The sequence below is a fragment of the Peromyscus californicus genome, unplaced genomic scaffold (genome assembly GCF_007827085.1).
Source record: "Peromyscus californicus insignis strain IS unplaced genomic scaffold, ASM782708v3 Scaffold_13__1_contigs__length_99412109, whole genome shotgun sequence".
NCBI classification, from domain to species: Eukaryota; Metazoa; Chordata; class Mammalia; order Rodentia; family Cricetidae; genus Peromyscus; species Peromyscus californicus.
Window position 1 is genome coordinate 4,961,305 of NW_026294424.1, and position 19,235 is coordinate 4,980,539.

The window sequence follows — 19,235 nt, forward strand, 5'->3', positions numbered from 1 at the left end:
GGCTTTGGAAGCTACTGCCTGTTCCCATCCTGTGCTCCAGCTGGTTCCCTGGACTGGGGACATTTACCACCTGACCTTCCAATGACTGTGCAACTAGATAAGGCCCAATCAGTTAAGAGAGGGTGAGTAAGAATGGCAGGCAAGGGGCTGGAGAGATGGCTCAGTGGTTAAGTGCACCGACTGCTCTTTCAGAGGACTCGGGGTTCAATTCCCAGCACCCACATGGCAGCTCACAACTGTCTATAACTCCAGTGTCTGACACCCTCACATAGACGTACATGCAGGCCAATGCACATAAAATAAAAATAAATTATTTAAAAAAAAAAAAAGAATGGCAGGCAAGCATATTGCAAGTTGTCTGAAGCTGCCATGGGTACTGGGTACCTACCAAAGGGCCGCTTGCCCAAGCCCAGGCAGGACAGGTGGTAGGCCTTGGTGCAGAACTTTCGGTCACACAGCACCAGCTGTCCACCATCACCACAGCGGAAGCACTCATCCTCTGACTGCCGCTTCCCTTCTCCCTTGGCTCTGCGTCTTCTGGTTTTCTTCTTGGCCTTTTTACCCTTTTCCTCTGAAGAAAGGGATGTAGAGGTCTAGAATAAAGAATTAAGCATGGTTCACTTAAAAGAACATAGACCGGAGCAGTTTTTCAAACAGGCAAACTACAGAGATGCCCAAACAGCAAAGTCCAGTGTGACATTCTAGATTCCTGGGGTATTCCAACATGGTGCTGAGCTCAAGACTGTAGGTTCCATTTCTCACATCACAGAAGGGTGTGCCACCTACACAAAGCTGGTCATGGCCAATGGGATGGCCCACTATGCCTCGGGCAACTCCTGCTAAGATAAAAAACACAATATAGAGGTGCAATAATGTCACTCGGGATCTGCTAACAGGACATGTTGACAGATACACCTTGGCCAAAGTAGGGACCTGCTGGCCACTTTCAGCTAAGAATTCCGTTATGAGCAGAGCAGTTGTGATGGTGTGAGTAAAACTGACCTCGAGCCGGGCGGTGGTGGCGCACGCCTGTAATCCCAGCACTCGGGAGGCAGAGCCAGGCGGGTCTCTGTGAGTTCGAGGCCGGCCTGGACTACAGAGTGAGTTCCAGGAAAGGCGCAAAACTACACAGAGAAACCCTGTCTCGAAAAACCAACAAAAAAACAAAAAACAAACTGAGCTCGTAGGCCCACAGGGAGTGGCACTATTAGGAGGTGTGGCCTTGTTGGAGTAGGCATGATTTTGTTGGAGGAAGTGTTACTAGGGGTGGGCTTTGAGGTCTCAGATGCTCAAGCCACACAGATCCAGATGTGGAATTCTCAGCTACTCTCCAGCACCATGTCTGCCTGCGTGCCACCATGCTTCCTGCCATGACGATATCAGACTATACCTCTGAACTATAACCCAGTCCCAATGAAATGTTTTCTCTTGTAAGAGTTGCCATGGGGGTCAGAGAGATGGCTCAGTGGTTCAGAGCACTGACTGCTCTTCCAGGTCCTGAGTTCAATTCCCAGCAACCACATGGTGGCTCACAACTATCTGTAATGAGATCTGGCACCCTCTTCTGGCATGCAGGCACACATGCAGGCAGAGCACTATACATAATAAAGGAATCTTTAAAAACAAAAAACAAAACAGAAAAAAGAGTTGCCATGGTCATGGTGTTTTCACAGCAATACAACCCTAACTAAAACAACAGGTGAGGGCAAACCATTGTCAAAGCAGCAGTCCTTCAGAAAGTATCTATAGGGTACACCCAGACACCAGCTCAGGATGGAGGTGCCTAGGATAGCCCTAGCCTTTGTTGCATACAAGGGGTGCCCCAGAATTCATGTCCTTCTGAGGACTTGGAACATGACTTTATTTTAAAATGGATATAATTACAATAAAACCACAACAGCACATCAAGCAAGCATGACTTGTAAGCAGATTGAAAGGAACTGGTGGCCAAAGGTGTGACCCAGTGGGAGGGCACTTGCTTTAGTAGGTATGGGCCCTGGGCTCCATACACAGCAGTGTGAACAACAAAAAGGTAGCAGGGCAATGGAGGCAGTGGTCAAGACAGACACCACATATTACCTCAGGTGAAGCAGCACAGTGTTGGGGTAAGGCTTCTACGACCCGAGGAACACCACAGATCACTAGTCACCAACAGGTGGTGGAAAGAGGCCTGGAAGACTCTCAAAGAAACTTTGGTGCAAATGTGGTCCTGCCAGCACTGACTTTACCTACCTGCCTTCAAGACTGAGTCCATGTTTCTGATGCTTAAGTCACACATCTGTTGATGCTTCATGGATAGTCCCGACAGGATTTACACCAGTGAAGAAGTCTTAACAAGCAGCCTGACAGAGGGCCTCACTAACCCCAACCCACACACTACATGGATCCTGCCCTTGTCACAGCAACAGGTCTACTGCTCACTAGAAAGCAATCTTCCTAGATGTCATGATGTCACCAGAGTTATGTGTTTCATAACTGTGATGTCCTTACCTTTGGTCTGTCTCCAAGAAACCCACTACAGTTGGAGGCTCCACACCGACAGACTGTCTTCTCATTGCCCAGACAATCGAGGTTATAGTTGAAAGTCAGCTCTGTCCCTAAAGGAGACACAATGCTATTTTAGAGGCCACTGTCCTCCCAAGGCAGTGAATGCTAAATTTCAAGCGTTAGTCTCAAGGAAATGTATCCCACCCCCTTCTGGCACACACTGGCATGACTCACACAGCTCATCAATTTGCTTTATAAAATAGATATCCACAGCACTCGGGAGGTAGAGCCAGGCGGATCTCTGTGAGTTCGAGGCCAGCCTGGACTACCAAGTGAGTTCCAGGAAAGGCGCAAAGCTACACAGAGAAACCCTGTCTCGAAAAACCAAAAAAAAAAATAAAAATAAAAAATAAAATAAAATAGATATCCAAAACAAAGCTTCCAAATCACTATCCTAGAGCCTTTCCAAACCCAGCCACACCAAATACCAGCCATTGCCTGCCTGTCCACATGGCACCTGAAACAAGTAGGACCCCAGTGAATTACCTGCAGGAATGTCACACACAGCAAACAGGCCAACTCGTGTGTCCCCATTCACTGTCCACTTCAGGGTCTCACAGTTGGGCTGGCAGCTGTGGTTCATGAATCGTGAATAATTCCCTTTAGGGCCAGCGTCAATTATTCGGTCCTATAGGATAAAAATCAAGGACATCTTATTATTTATTTATTCATTTATTCACTCATTCATTCATTCATTTGGTTTTTCAGGACAAGGTTTCTCTCTTGGTCATCCTGGAACTCACTCTGTAAACCAGGCTGGCCTCGAACTCAAGAGATTCTCCTGCCTCTGCTGGGATTAAAGGTGTGTACCACTATGCCCAGCTGACATGTTATCTCTAAAGGGACTTCATGCTGTAGGTTTTATCAGGTGTTGCTTGTCTTACTGAAAACCTTGGTATTCTGTTGTCCACCTGGACCAGACGTCCCTCAACCAGTCCAGAGTCTCTCGATTAACAATGGAACCCAAGGAGAGACTGAGCCCAAGTGAGCAGTGGTGAAGACTGTAAGCTGGCACTTATAACACCACCCCACCAACAAATAAGCTAGGAGAAATAACACGTGTCACAGACCTGGGAAAGGCAGCAAGGGCCTATACAAAACTAGCACTGCCAGACAACAGCAAACTCTATTAAGTTGATGCAAGCAGCATCAACTCTTAAAGGGCAAAGAAGGCCCAAGCACAGCACACTCAAGTCCTCAGGCTGGAAACAATGGAATGTATCCATGATGCCGATGCTATGCTGCCATAAGAGGGACAGGTACAGGCTGACAGTTCTGAGATAGCAATTTGCAAAATCACAAATCCAAGCACACAGTGGCCCTGGGAACTGACTCACTGAAATCCAAGTGCCCAAGCACTGTGAGAAATAAGAACCACTTATGGCTCAGAGCAGGAGATGGAAGGTGGGTACACAGCTGTACCCTTTTCCCTGAAAAACTCTAGACCAAATATACAAATCAGTAGCATCTCTGCTCTTCAGTGGTTATTTCCGAGATCAGGGATGAGTTGGTACAAAATTATGTGTCTGAATAGGGATGAATCTGTGCCAAGAGCACCCCTAGCTGTGCCTTGTGGAGCACAGAGCACTTCAAGGGGCAACCACACTGGATGACTATGCTTGCATCCCCCGATAGGTGCTAACCTTGAAGGTTTCTCTTGATAGTAAACATGTGGGTCCCTTGAGAAACCTGCAAGGCGAGCACCTATTGGGTGGTGCAAGCATAAAAAGCCAAACTTGGTGGGTAGATGCCTGTACTCCCAGGCACTTGGGATGCTAGGGAAGGAGACCTCTTCAGCCCAGGACTCAGAATTCACCTCAGGAGAATAAAAGCAGAAACACTATCAGGATGTAGCTCAGTGATGTGCTTTTTACTATACTAACACCCTAGCCAGTTCTGTCTTTGTGTTGTTACTGTTGTAAACTCCAAAGTTTTGTAGATGGCAGACAAACAATCCATCACTGAGTCCTATCTCAGCTCGATTTGTGTATTTATCAGCTGGAGAAATGGCTCACAAGATCAAGGTACTTGCCATCAAGACCATGACCTGAGCTTGAACCCTGGACCCCACACCATGGAAGGAAAGAAGTGACTTCTGCAGTTGTCTCTGACCTCCACAAGTGTACCATAGCATGCACAATCTCACACATGCACACAAAGTAAAGACATGGTTTTAAAAGTGCGCAGTGTGTGTGACTGCAGGCACATGTGGAAAGGTCAGGAACAAGTTTTTAGAACTTAGTTCTCTTCGTCCAGCTCATTTTGAGGCGGGGTTTCTGGTTTCTAACACTGCACGTGTACTCCAGCCTAGCTGACTTGACAGCTTTCCAACTGAATTGTTTTTAGACATTTTTATTTATGTGTTTGTTTCTCTGTGACTGTATGTTACATGAGTGAGGTTACGAACAGAGGCCAGGAAAGGGTGTTAGATCTGGAGCTGGAGTTACAGACAACTGGGAGCTGCCTGATGTGGGTCCTGTGGATTGAATTTAGGTCCTCCAGAAAAACATTAAGGTGTGTGCATACGTGTGTACATGCATGCAGAGGCCTGGTCAACCTTGGATGCTATTTCTCTAGTTTTCCGTCTTGTTTTTCTTTTTAATATCCACTTATTTACTTACTGATTTGTTGTGTGTGCCTGTGTGGAGGCTGGAGGACAACTTCCTCAGGTTGGTGCTCTTCTTCCACCATGTAGTTCCTGGGGCTCAAACTCAATACCTTTATCCAATGAGCCATCTTGCCTCACCACCAACAACCATTACCTTATTTTAAGACAGGTTCTTTCATTGGAATCTGGGCTTCACCAATTAGACTAGGCTGGCCAGCAAGCCAAGGGCCCTCCTGTCTCTACCTCCCGAGCTTTGGGACTGTAGGAATGTGCTACCATGCTCAGCTTTTTATGTGAGTGCTAGGGGTCAAACTTGGGTTCTCATGCTCTGTGCAGCAAGTGTTTCACCAATTAAAACATCTGTGCAGCCTCAAATTCTTTTTTTTTTTGGGGGGGGGGCGGTTTGAGACAGGGTTTCTCTGTAGCTTTGGAGCCTGTCCTGGACTGGCTCTGTAGACCAGGCTGGCCTCTAACTCACAGAGATCCACCTGCCTCTGCCTCCTGAGTGCTGGGATTACAGGCGTGCACCACCACTGCCTGGCTCAAATTCTTTTATTATTTTAAAGTATATCTAACATAAAAGCTTACTGGGTTTTTTTTTTTTTAAAGTGTGTGTGTGGCTGGAGACTGAACCCAGGGCCTTGCACGTGCTGGTAAGCACTCTACTACTGAGCCATATGCCTAACCACGTCTTAAACACTTTTAAGTGTATAATTATTGTTATAAATATATTTATAAGGGTACCCTCTTTAATCCTTCACTCTTTACATACCTGGGAAGGATCCTTATGCCTTACCTCTCAAATGCTGGAATTAGAGGTATGGGTCACCATCCTCAGCCCTCTGAGTTCTTTTTTTTTTTTTTTTTTCCCCGAGACAGGGTTTCTCTGTGTAGTTTTGGTGCCTGTCCTTGATCTTGCTCTGTAGCCAAGCTGGCCTCAAACTCACAGAGATCTGCCTTGCTCTGTCTCCTGAGTGCTGGGATTAAAGGTGTGTGCCACCACCGCTCCTGAGTTCTTTAAGTTATCTTTCAAGCCATGGTTTTAGACCAGGCATAGTAGCCTGTGTCTGTAATTTCCACACTTGAAGCAGGAGGATTCCAAGTTCAAGGCCCTTGAGCTATAAAGCTAGTTCAAAATCAGGGCTAGGGATGTAGCTCAGTGGTAGAGCACTTGTCTAGAATTTGCAGGGTTACAGTTTGATTCTCCAACATTTAAAACAAACCAACAAAAGGTGTTTCAAAGTTTTTTGCCTAGAGAGCTACGATCTTTTTTAGAGTTAAAATTGGTTTCATTATTGCCCTGAATGGGCCGTTCTTTTCTCTTCTTTTTAGGTGTTAATATTTTTTTCCGCTGAAAACTAGACATTCAAATCTAGTAATACAGTAGCTTTGGAAATCAGATTAATTCACCTCTTCTGGGCTTATTGAGTTTTGTCTTCCCTATTGTTAATGTTTTCCTTCTATTGTCTTCTAGCTTTTTAAACAATAGAGCATCTCTGTGGCTTTACTGAGCCTGTGCATTCTCCAGGGCAGGCACAGTCAGGAAAGTCTTAGTTCTTAATGTAAAGCTCCAAAAGGAGGGAAAGGGGGAAAATGAAGTGGGGAAAAATGAGCAGCAGCCTCTTTAGCTATCACCACACAGGGGACCAGAGCATCTCTGGGGCTCAGTCAAGCACTTCGATCGACGGCCGGAGTGCGTCTTGGTTTTTTTAATTTATTTATTTATTTATTTTGGTTTTTCAAGACAGGGTTTCTCTGTGTAACTGCGTCTTGGTTTTGTTCATTGCCCTTCAGAGTCCTAGCTTGCCAGCTTTCCCAGAAAACCAGAATGACCTCCTACAGAAGGCCCTCAATGAACCTGCTCATTGTTTATATATTAATCCTGTGTCATGGCAGAGCCTGAAGAAGAACATGCTACTCAGTTCTTAAGCTCTAGGGTCCACAACTTTTGCAACCAATTCTTTTAATTAAAAAAGAAAACAATTCAACCCCACGAAGCGGACGGGTGGAAAAGGCAGATTATTGTACCCCCACCCTTTAGTATTTTGCCATGTTCACTGTCCCCTGTTTTACTATGTACGCACAGACACACATGTGTGAGTACACACACACCCCATCAATCCTTTCAGGGCTAGCTGCTAACATCTTGCTCTACCCCTGCAAACAGGCTTGCTTCCTTTCCCTCCTTCCCCTGCACCCACCCCCTCAGCTTTCTGAGGTCAGTGATTACTGACCTCAAACTCAAACTCAGATCTTACTGTCTCATTCTCCCAAGTGCTAGGATTATAGGCATGTATCATCATCCCTGGCCTGGGTACCTCCTACATCTTTTTTTTTTTTTCAATGTTTTAATCTTCTTGTCCTTCAGACAATGACCTCACTAAAGGGCCGAACCCCACAGCCTACAGCAAATGATAGGAGCCTAATACTACTCCACAGACTGAATTTGAGAATGGTCAAGCTTCCCTTGGGGACTGTTGCCTAGGGCCCTTGGAGCCATCCTATTTCTACAGGGGTCCTATACTCCCAGTTATTAGAATGTCTGCTACTGCTCTATTCAAAATGCCTGATCCATAGCCATTTTCTATCTTGTTTTCAAGCACTAGTATTAGTCATGTCTTTTAAAGAGAGCCCCACTTTTCTTCTGGGTTTTGAGCTTACTGGTCACAGAAGACACAAGAGTACCAGCATGATGTACTTTCTCTACCTAGGCCTAGTATTCTTCATTCTGAGCATACCAAAAACCTCTAGCAACTAGGTTCCAGCTGTTTAAAACTATGAATTACAAGACCTTTAGGGAATGACACACACCTCTAGTCCCACATATTTGGGAAGCTGAGGCAGGCAAGTGCTTGAACTCAGAAGTTTGAAGTGAGCCTGGGTAACACAGAGAGAGAGAGGGAGAGCACAGGATTCATATGCAAATGGAACAATGCATAGCCAAAACCTCTCTACAATGTAGTCCAGACAACATGCAAATGGAACAATGCATAGCCAAAACCTCTCTACAATGTAGTCCAGACAACATGCAATGCTCATGTCTATGCCTTTTTCTTTTTTTTTCCCTCTGATCTTAAGGAGAACCTTGGTATACTTTTTATGCTGTACTGGAAAGACATGGCTCTTAGGATGCTCTATGCCAAGAGGCAGCTCCACATTCAGAAAAAAATTATGCAGAAGTTTTGCGGAAAGTTACTAAGGGGATGAAATGAGAATGTCACCAAAATACAAGGGCCAATTCTACAGGTGATGAGCCCTCCAGGTCCATGTTCAAGACTTCAGGAATGAATAGCAAAGACACACTTCCCATTACCTTGTCTATGGTGAGCATGTAAAAGTGAGTGATGTCATTCTCATGTGCATATTTGATTCTTGCCATACACTCCTCTTCATCAATCAGTTCACCAACATACTCATTAACAAATTCTCCCTGAAAATCAGAAGAATGTAATGACTGAGTACATACAAACCACTTCTCAAAATCAGGATCCAAGACACCATGACACCATCAATTAGTCTAGGATAACATGTTAATATCTCAGGGGTATGGTTCCTAGAGGTATTTCATTAAGTTCAAATTCAAGTATCTTATAATGGAGATTGCCAGTGGCAAATATATACAACATTCCAGATTGCTTTCTACAATGTCGTGCCTTAGAGAAGCATGTCTGATAACCCACCATCCATTCATTAAGTAATAATTATATGCAGATTTCCAACAGGAAAGAGGTTATGAGAACTTAACAGACAGGTTTTATAGCAAGTCTACATGAAGCAACAGCTGAGGTAATCAAGGAGTAAGGCTGGAGAGGAGTGATCTCAGCAATCTTTTTTTAATTTTTGTTTTTGTTTTTTGTTTTGTTTTTGGAGACAGGGTTTCTCTGTGTAGTTCTGGCTGTCCTGAAACTCATTCTGTAGACCAGGCTGGCCTCACAGAGATCTGCCTGCCTCTGCCTCCCAAGTACTGGGAGTAAAGGTGTACCCCCACCCCTGGCTGAAATCTTTTAGAAAAGAGAATGGGAAAGGGGAAGGCAGAGGAGGGGGGGGGGGGCAAGAAGATAGGGAAAGAGAAAGAAAGATGGAAAGAAAGAGAGAGGGAGGAAGGAAAGGAGGGAGGGGAGGAGGGAGGGAGGGAAGCACTGCTGAGACTATTGTGGAGCTTATGCATTTTGTGTACTGGACCTATTCTGGTCATGGACCTTGGGTCTGACACTACTGGTCATGACAAAGCACATCAAGGCCAGGCTGTGATAAGGTAAGCAAGCAATTCCACTTGTGTCTCTACAATGGGGATATACTGGTGCAAGTGTTCAGAGTCTCACTGTGTAGCCCTGCCTGGCCTGGAACTTACTATGTAGACCAGGCTGGCCTTAAAGTCAGAGAGATCCACCTGCCTCTGCCATGTACCAGGTACATACAATCATACCTGGCTTACAACATTTAATTATAATAATTAAATTTGAACACTGTTTCAAAATACTTTACACACATACACATACACACACACACACACACACACACACACACGCACACGCACACGCACACGCACACCAAAACAAAAACAACAAAAAAACCCACACAGTAAGTGCTGAGCCCTTAATCCTACAAGTTGGGAAGAGAGGGCTAGAGAGATGATTCATTAGGTAAAAGTACTTGCCACCAAGTCTGAGGACATGAGTTCAGTCCCTGGGACCCACATGGAAGGAGAGATCTGACTCCTGAAACTTGTCATCTGATCTCCACACACTTGCCAGGCCAGGCACTGCACACACAGACATACACTTAAGAATCACTACACAGGGACTGGAGAGATGGCTCAGAGGTTGAGAGCACTGACTGCTCTTCCAGAGGTCCTGAGATCAATCCCCAGCAACCACATGGTGGCTCACAACCATCTATAATGAGATCTGGTGCCCTCTTCTGGCATGTAGGTGTACATGTAAGCAGAACACTGTATGCATAATAAATAAACGTTTTTAAAAAAAAGACAAAAAGGGGGCTGGAGAGATGGCTCAGAGGTTAAGAGCACTGACTGCTCTTCCAGAGGTCCTGAGTTCAGTTCCCAGCACCCACATGGTGGCTCACAACCATCTGTAATGAGATCTGGTGCCCTCTTCTGGCCTGCAGTTACATATGCTGCATATATAATAAATAAATTAATTAATTAATTAAAAAAAAAAAGACAAAAAGAATCACTACACAGCACAAAAAGCAGGGGACATATCACATACCTTTCTGATGTCCCTTTTGGCAACCAGGCCCCACCCTTTGCCATCTGTCTTGATAATCTTGGTCTCAGGGTACTGGCGCTTAGTGAAACACTGGTTCTGGCAGTATTCCCCTGCAGGACACACCTGCGGGTGGCACTCAAACATCAGCATCCTGTTTAGACACTCAGAATCAGAACCACAGGGGTTCTCATCTGTAGGCTTACAGTTACACTTTGGGATTTCGGAAATGTCAGCTGTATAGATCTGGACTTTACCATACGGCTTATTCACCTGTAAGGAAAAAGCAAGCTGTTTTGACTCAACTTTGTAACCAGAGAGCCCTGGATCCCTGCACACTCATGCTGCCCCTTCAAGGGCCCACATTGAACACATGCATTCTAGTCATCATCATAGGGCCCACAGAGATAGTTTCTGACAGACCTCTTAACAGCCATAACCTGGGATTGAAAAATCTGTAACCCAAGAACCACTTCCAAACCACTCCGTTGAGAAGACACACATACACACAAATGGACACATAATCCTAACATGACTGTCACCTTAATATGCTTGTATGGTGGAGGCTTTCTCTCACTCTCCTGGGTTTCTCGGGCTTCCCGCTGAAGTTTGATTTCATTAAAACGAGCTTCAGCTTCTTGCAATGCTAAAAAGCCAACAGAATATGAGAAATATATTTCAGTAAATAAATACATCGACCTCCATATTCACTGCTAAGTACTGTTGGTGGTTTTCTTGAAGCTAAATGGCTATGAAATACTGTAAAAGGCAGGTGCCTGCCTCCCCAGTGACTAAACACTAAGAGCCAATTTGTGCCAGCTAAGCACAAAGCCCGGCAGCTGTGTTTTCTGTCAGGCACTACCCATTCTCCATACTGAGTTCTAAGTACAAGGCAACAGTATCAGTGCTTGGGACACATTGTACTTAGAAAAAAAAGGTGAACTTTTATTCCTTTTAAAGCAAAAAGGCTCTGACAAGAAGCACCAGTTCAGATCAGCAGAGGCTACATCAACACCCAAAACTTATGACTATCAATGTCATTGTGAGGCCAGGTCAGTGGTGAGGCTGAGCTGGCAGCTGCTGGTCAGTCATTGGCAGGCCCGACTTAATAGCAGGTCAGCATCAGGAGTCAGGAGTCTGGGGTTCCACTTTCACCATTTGGTACCATACTAAACTGAGGTGCCTCAGTTTCTACCAGAATCTCTCCTTTCTGATGGCTTTCAAGAAGCTTTTGATAGCTACCCATTTGTGTGTGGGGTTTTCAAGACAGGGTTTCTCTGTGTAGCCCTAGCTGTCCTGGAACTTGCTTTGTAGACCAGGCTGGCCTCAGACTCCCAGAGATCTGCCTTAATCTGCCTCCCAAGTGCTGGGATTAAATGTGTTTGTCACCACCGCCCAGCTAATAGCTATTATTCATTCTTAGTCAGTCCTCTGGAAGCCCCCAATGTTGAGGCATTAAGGAAGAGGGCAGGCTGCTGTTGCTTGCTATCTGCTCTATAAACTCTCAGCAGCAAGGAGCCAATAGCTCTCAAGGCATAGATTTTCAGCTACCATGGCAAATCCCATCAGCAGTGACAGAGCTTGTTCTCCCTGAATAAATCATGTAAGCACTCCAAATTTTTCCTACTGTCCACACTCACTGCATCTAGAGAAAATGCTGATTCTTCTTGTGCAACATCACACTTTTATCTCCTGTCTCCTTCCTGTCCAAGTCATTATCTAGCTTAACTACACTTACTACCATATCTCCCAGACCGTGGAATCAGACGCAGCATTCAGTCGATCTGCCCACCCTGACTGACACTGTGTAAGGTACCCAAAGTCCTACTGTGCCTGCTGAAGAAGGAATTACCAGCAGAGAGCTAGAACTTAAGGTTCCAATCATGGGAAATCATCTCCAGAGCTGCCACACAAAAGGCCAGGTATGGAAAATATTTATAATTAGTTCTAAACATATTATCTTTAAAAAAAAAAAGCTAGGCCGGGCGGTGGTGGCGCACGCCTTTAATCCCAGCACTCGGGAGGCAGAGCCAGGCGGATCTCTGTGAGTTCGAGGCCAGCCTGGACTACCAAGTGAGTTCCAGGAAAGGCGCAAAGCTACACAGAGAAACCCTGTCTCGAAAAACCAAAAAAAAAAAAAGCTTTATTTTTCTTATTTTTTTGTTTTTGGAGACAGGGTTTCTCTATGTAGGCCTGGCTGTCCTGGGACGCACTTTATAAACCAGGCTGGCCGCAAATTCAGAGAGATCCATCTGCCTCTGCCTCCCAAAAGCTGGGATTAAAGGTGTGCACCACTACTGTCTGGCAAAAAAGCTTTATTTCATTTTAATAAAATTAATTATATGCTAATATAAAAGCTATTAAATAGCATAAGTATACGCCAATAAATACATCAGCCTACAAGTTTCCTTTCTTCTAGTACAGAAGTAGAGATAGAAATTTTAGTCTAGGAATTTTTAAAAAGATCAAATTTCAAATGAACAGAAATTAGGATTAACAAGCCATAAGACAGTGTCATCTATGCTCCACTGGGAAATCTCCATACCGTTCTTGAAGACTCTTCCGATCCCTCTGACCCCCTGGTAGCGGCTGCCCCGGTCCCCCTCCATGTATGGGAATACTCGTGCCTGATGCGTCCAGTAATAATCTTTAGACCCAAAGAAAAACACAGGGAATTCTCCAATCTCGTGCTTCATTTTCTGAATATTTGGGGGAACATTTTTGGGATGGCAAACTTCTGCCGGCCACCATCTATTATAAATATTAAAAACAGGATTCACAGATTCTTCAGAGTGACAAAATTTCCAATACTTAGTGTAAAGTAAAGCAAACACACTTAAGTAAACACAGACATGAACGCAGAGACTTTTATTTCATACCTGTAGTTCCCAAGTTTGACCCAAATGATGTCTTGAAAGTGTAGCTTCTTCCCAGCCCGGCAGTCATTGCAGAACCAGCTGCCATCGGGCATATCGATATTCAGGCAATCAGGGTGAAAGGCTGCTGGGCAGGCCTCACAGCATAGGAGACTTCCCCCTACAAGAGAATAGGCCAGTCTGAGCTTGTCTCACCAGGTCAGTCTAGGTCCTCTGTCTCAGCTTTGTAACTGACACAAACCTGATGGAAGCAGGAGTGTCAGTATGTCAATCCATGAGTCACCACTCAATAGTATGTATCACTTTACCGAAGTCATCTCCTGAACTCTATATGGTTCACTTAGTTTAGAGGGCTGAGGCGACACCCGCAGCACCAGCTGAGCTGTGTGTGGAGCAGCACACAGCAGAACCCATCCTTACCTTTGGAGCACACGAAGCACCAACTCACATTGACGTGGGTGTGGTGCCGCTTCCCCTTCCGAGCAGTGAAGTGGCCAGTGCAGATTATGCTGTTAGAAGCAATCACTGAACATCCTGCGGCCAGACAGGCATCTCCTCCATGATAGGCAACGGGGCAGCGGACACATCGCATCATTTTACCTAAAGAAAATAAACACCCTGAAGACCACAAATACTGTTGACTCCCATGACAAAGTCTCAGAAAGTTAAAGGTATGTGCCACCACTGCCCAACCAACCAGCATTTCTTAACCTGGGCTGCTAGCATCTGGGATTTGTGAGAGCTTCTGCTGCGTACCCTTCCTAGTAAATGTTGATAGCATATTCCCCCTAAATATTGCTAAATGTATCCAGTCAGAGAAGCCTGTGACAAGGATACAGCACCTCTCCAACGCCACACAGCTACCCTTATCTTCCACATATGTAATCTGATTTGAAGTATTTCCCAGTTGAGAAGGAAGCTCAGTGGTAAAGCAGTTGCCTAGTATGTGGGGCCCAGGGTTCCACCTCTTGTATTACAAACAGAAGTTTCCCTTATATATGCAGTGCCTTTAAAAATGAGCAAAAGAGGCCGGGCGGTAGTGGCGCACGCCTTTAATTCCAGCACTCGGGAGGCAGAGGCAGGCGGATCTCTGTGAGTTCGAGGCCAGCCTGGTCTACAGAGCGAGATCCAGGACAGGAACCAAAACTACACAGAGACACCCTGTCTCAAAAAAAAAAAAAAAAAAAAAAGAGCCAAGAGAATCCCGGTAGTATCCTTTGTTGAAAAATCAAGAATCTCAAAGTGCTAACTTCTATAAAAAGAATGGAATTGAGGGCAAGCCTTATGTTATAGGAACAAAACAAAAAAACCCCAAAACTTCTTGACTTATGAGTCAAGCAGAAAAGCAGGAGGTGATGGAGACCATCAGAGTTCATAGCCTCCAGTGACACCTGCCTGGCATCAATGGTCACCTTCAAAAGCACCTATACATTGTGAGTGAACCCACACCCAAGCTGTAAGGGCACATCTATCTGTACCTTTTGATGGCCGTGGATTTGAAGGGTTTGAAGCATGGCAGCTCACACAGCTGTGGAGAGGGCAGCGAAAGCCTCGGTTCTCAAACACAGTGAGAGGGTATTTTTTTACACAAGCTTCGTGGTAAAACTTTCCACACTGAGTTACCACACAGCGTTTCACCTCCATCTTGCTTTCTTTACACACAAAGCACGAATGAATCCCTAACAAGTGGTGAGAGAACGGGGTGAGAGAAAGGTACAGAGAACAAGTTAGACTGAAGCTATGAGTGACGAGAACTAAGCAAGTTTTCCGGAGCAGCCTGTGTTGCTGACTAGTCTAAGCCTTCCTCAGAAGAAAGCCCAGTCGTCTGAGCTGCCATAGTCTAAGCTGCAGCTTCACCTGAAATACAGGAAAGCCTGTCTTCTTCCTGGCCCACTCACCAGTGCAGCAAAGACTTGCTATGGCTGCAGAAGACTGACATCTGAAGTGCTGTGGGATGGTCTGTATGTCAAATGTGTTGCTGATTGGTCAATGAATAAATCACTGATTGGCAGTGGCCAGGCAGGAAGTATAGGCGGGACTAACAGAGAGGAAAATTGAGAGAACAGGAAGCTGGGAGGGGAGACACTGCCAGCCGCGATCAGGACAAGGAAGATGTAAAGTACCGGTAAGCCACAAGCCACGTGGCAAAGTATAGATTAATAGAAATGGATTAATTTAAGCTGTAAGAACAGTTAGCAAGAAGCCTGCCACGGCCATACAGTTTGAAACCAATATAAGTGTCTGTGTTTACTTGATCGGGTTTGAGCGGCTTGGGACTGGCGGGTGAGAGAGATTTGTCCTGACTGTGGGCCAGGCAGAAAAACTCTAACAACACTGAAGTGTGCTGCTGCTGCTGCTGCTGCAGGGCTGTCTGGGCAGCTTGACCCTTCCTGGGCCTAGTTAGCAGGGAGCAGGAGCCATTGTGCAGCCAGGCTTCTTCCCACTGTGATCCTAGTCTGTAGGACAAATCCTGAGGCACTAGAGTGGGGGTAGGGCAAAAGCTTTAGCCCCTCAGTTAAGTTCTTGCTGTCAAAAATGAAGCTAAGAATGACATCTAGTCTTTGTAATGAACTGAGCATCCTATAAATACCAGTGCTCTCTAACTGACTACTAGTTAGGCAGGACTGTTTAGAAGTGTAATCTCCATAACCACCACCTATAGAGCAAGGTTTGTGCTAGCCCCACAGGAAGGGTTTGGAAAAGTACACAGCCTTTTATTCCCTCACTCCACCAGTCACTGTATCCTGAACGACTTGCCCAGTGATACTGTCATTCAAGTAGTAAAGCCCACAGTACAGTGGAAGAGCTTAGAAGCACAAAATCTTTGTCCCAGTGTGTGTGGGACTTGTTCTCTGTCAAATGTCTCATATACAACTTGAGGAAGCACAGAAAAAAAGGGACAAGCAGCACTGACCTCCACACACAACGCCCCAGCTTCAGAAGTTGGAACTTACCTGAGGCACACTCAGTGCAGGTGAATCTTCCTTCTGGTCTTCTGGAAAGTCCAAGGCAGGCTAGGTGGAATGCTCCACAACAGGGGCCCTCACACAACAAGAGGCTGCCTGTCTTCTCACACAACTGTGGGGAACAGAGCGGGGCATGAACCTACACTCAGGAAGAGCCCTTTCAGTATTCTCACCATGTGGGGCAATTTGACTCCATCTCTGGCATGCACAGAGTGAAATGCCTAGCAGGATCAGAGACTTCAGCCAGGTAAAGTTACACAAAGATGTTAGTCCCTCAGCACAGGCTAAGGAAAACAAAAGATCAAAATCTTGAAGGATACATTCAGGATGTTTCAGATCAGACACGAATGTCAAAAACCAAAAACCCATGGCATATTTTTACCATAAACCAGCCATCCTTCTATAGACGGCAGCAATGGAGCTGACTGTCAGCCACTGTGCAACTCTGGACCAATCAGCAGTCTCGCATGGATACTGACACTGACTGCACCTCACAATGGTGCAGGGACTAAGGCACAGAAAGGTGAGTAGCTTTCTTAAGATCACCAACCCAGCATCCAGCACAGGTAGGACACTGACCCGGGCAATACCACTGTAGGGATATGGGTTTAGTCATGCCATCCCAGCCCATGACTGGCCTACCTAGTGAACTAAGTAAGCAGCAAGGGCACCACATCACCCTAGCACCTTACCTCTTACAGCACACATTCCCAAGTACTACTTCAAACTGCCATATGTATACTTGTGCTGTACATGAAACACATCACACCTGAGAATGAATAATGTCAACTTAGACAACCTAATACCAGAGTCTCCTGGTGGCCTAATCCTTCCAAAGAGGTATCTATGAGCAGTAATGGAGCAAAAGAGAAGTCTGGAGGAAAAGAGGATGCAAGAAACTCACTCTGCTCTTCTGGGACTTCAGGAGAAGCCCTCACCAACATATCAGACACCGCCTAGCCCTCACCTGACACACGTACTCCTTTTTGGCAGTTACTCCTTTTTCAGACTTTTTAGATGAGACGGATGCTTCGGTCTGTGTTTCATCTGCACTTTCATACGGAGACTCTGAGGGTTCATCTCCTGGGCTGTCTGAGACCTGGAGGTGAAGGAGGTGGACGACAGTTCACTAGCCACAGAAAACAGGTGGCCACATCCTTTGGACACAGCCCACTTCCTGCCCTATGCCCAATGATGTGGTATAGATACACACTACCACTGGCTTGGAAGTAATAAAACTTGTAAAAGCTGTATAGCAAACTCAGAAGTGGACCTTATTCTACTCAATATTTAATATACATATGTACATAAGACATATTCCTTTAAATAAAGCAACTTATGAAAATCCAATTATCTCTGAGTAAACGAAGATGAGCTCTGGGATCAATACTCTTGTGCTTTCTTACCCAATGTCTTCAGACTCAAATACCACATGAATTAAAAAAGCAAAAAACCAAAAAACCCAACAAAGTGAAGTCACAAAAAAGACTTCACAGAAGCCGCTTCTCACTCTGTTGAGGATACTGTGCTCTTCCAGAAGCATGCTGCTCCCCTGGAACTGATTCAAGAGTCAGGAGAGTCACTAACTTGCATTGCAGCCTGAGTGCCTTGTCTATCCTCTCACTGCTAACTGGTCACAGCTCATCTGCTCAGCCCCACAGAAAGGCAAGGAACAATTTCTGCCTGCCTTATTAACACTGGACTCTGAGGAAAAGACTTGGGAGAAATATAGTATGTGTGCAGAGGAAAGCACCTATTTTACTGGCTTCCCTCCACTGAACAGAGACTAGTATCCAGCTACAACCTCACCCTTGCTGTATGGAGCATCCTGTCCTTGCCTGACAAGTACTAGCAATAAATGTTTAAATGGGTAAACCAGAAAACCCTTTCATCCTTCAAATTCAAGTGCTTAAATTTTTTGGAGGGGAGGGGTTAACTGATCTTAGTGTTGAAAATTGAATTTTGGAGATAAAACAAAGCAAAAAATGTATTAACTATGTTTCTTATTTACCTCAATAATCACACGTAATTATGTTATAGGCTTGCTATTTGCCAATTAACACAAAGCTAGATATTATAATTAGGCCACATTAAAAAACAAAAACAAGCCAGGCAGTAGTGGCACATGCCTTTAATCCCAGTACTTAAGTCAGAGGCAGGCAGATCTCAGTGAGTTTGAGGCCAGTAGAGCAAATTCCATCACAGCCAGGGTTATACAAAGAAACCCTGTTGAAAAACCAAAAAAACAAAAACAACAAACAAACAAAAAACCTCACCAGGGACTCTGGCCCAGATTCTGCAGGCTTACTAATGAGCTTTTACCAGATTTAGCTCATTGAAATTATTGGGAGCAATGAGAGGGAAAAAAAAACAAAAAACAAACAGGCATTTTTCTGATTTGAATCTATGTTAACATGGAGTAAATGAACAAGGATTCCTGTGGCTCTGATGGTCCACTGTAACAAGGGACAGGCTTTGTGTGATCCCCCGTTCTAGTCTCACTAGACACATCTAGCAACTAGAATGTAATGGGGGGGAGGCCTTTCTACTCAATTCTCTCACCTTGTGCAGGAAGATGGATATAGCATGAAGAACACTAGATTAGTGTCACATCCTAAGGTCTGTCACCAGGAGGCTGACTAGTTGGAACTACAGGGCCCATTGCCAATCCCTCTCCCATCAGCTCACCTCCCACTTCTTTCACATCAACATCCAGAAAGAGGTAACGTGAAATGCTCTGATCAAACTCCAAATTCAATACGTCCATCAGATATGGGGATCACAGGTAGGATCTGAGCACTTCTGAGACTGGAGTGAGTATTAGGGAAGCCCAGGACCTTAGGAATCAGTAGCCACATAGCTTGGCCTGGCTCAGAGAGCAGCTCCCATAGCCTCACAAGGCTGACCCATCTGACTGAAGGAGGAATGAGACCCAAAGGATGTTTAGCACAGCATCCATGGAAGAGAGCCCATCCTCCATTCACCAACCCACTTCTTCCCACTGTGTGGA

The 19,235-nt window shown here is 45.2% G+C and overlaps 1 protein-coding gene across 2 annotated transcripts in view; it reads right to left on the reverse strand.

Moving 5' to 3' along the window:
* Positions 1 to 19,235, reverse strand: part of Nsd2 (nuclear receptor binding SET domain protein 2) — an 85,533-nt gene that overhangs the window by 3,988 nt on the left and 62,310 nt on the right. For both annotated transcript variants that reach the window (XM_052736216.1, XM_052736217.1), the window contains 12 exons: positions 17,193 to 17,324; positions 16,214 to 16,337; positions 14,738 to 14,938; positions 13,680 to 13,859; positions 13,263 to 13,419; positions 12,929 to 13,134; positions 10,926 to 11,029; positions 10,387 to 10,656; positions 8,469 to 8,585; positions 3,034 to 3,175; positions 2,491 to 2,597; positions 389 to 593 (listed from right to left, as the gene is read on the reverse strand). In XM_052736216.1, coding sequence (XP_052592176.1) covers positions 389 to 593; positions 2,491 to 2,597; positions 3,034 to 3,175; positions 8,469 to 8,585; positions 10,387 to 10,656; positions 10,926 to 11,029; positions 12,929 to 13,134; positions 13,263 to 13,419; positions 13,680 to 13,859; positions 14,738 to 14,938; positions 16,214 to 16,337; positions 17,193 to 17,324 — 1,945 coding nt within the window. The remainder of the gene's footprint in view (positions 1 to 388; positions 594 to 2,490; positions 2,598 to 3,033; positions 3,176 to 8,468; positions 8,586 to 10,386; positions 10,657 to 10,925; positions 11,030 to 12,928; positions 13,135 to 13,262; positions 13,420 to 13,679; positions 13,860 to 14,737; positions 14,939 to 16,213; positions 16,338 to 17,192; positions 17,325 to 19,235) is intronic.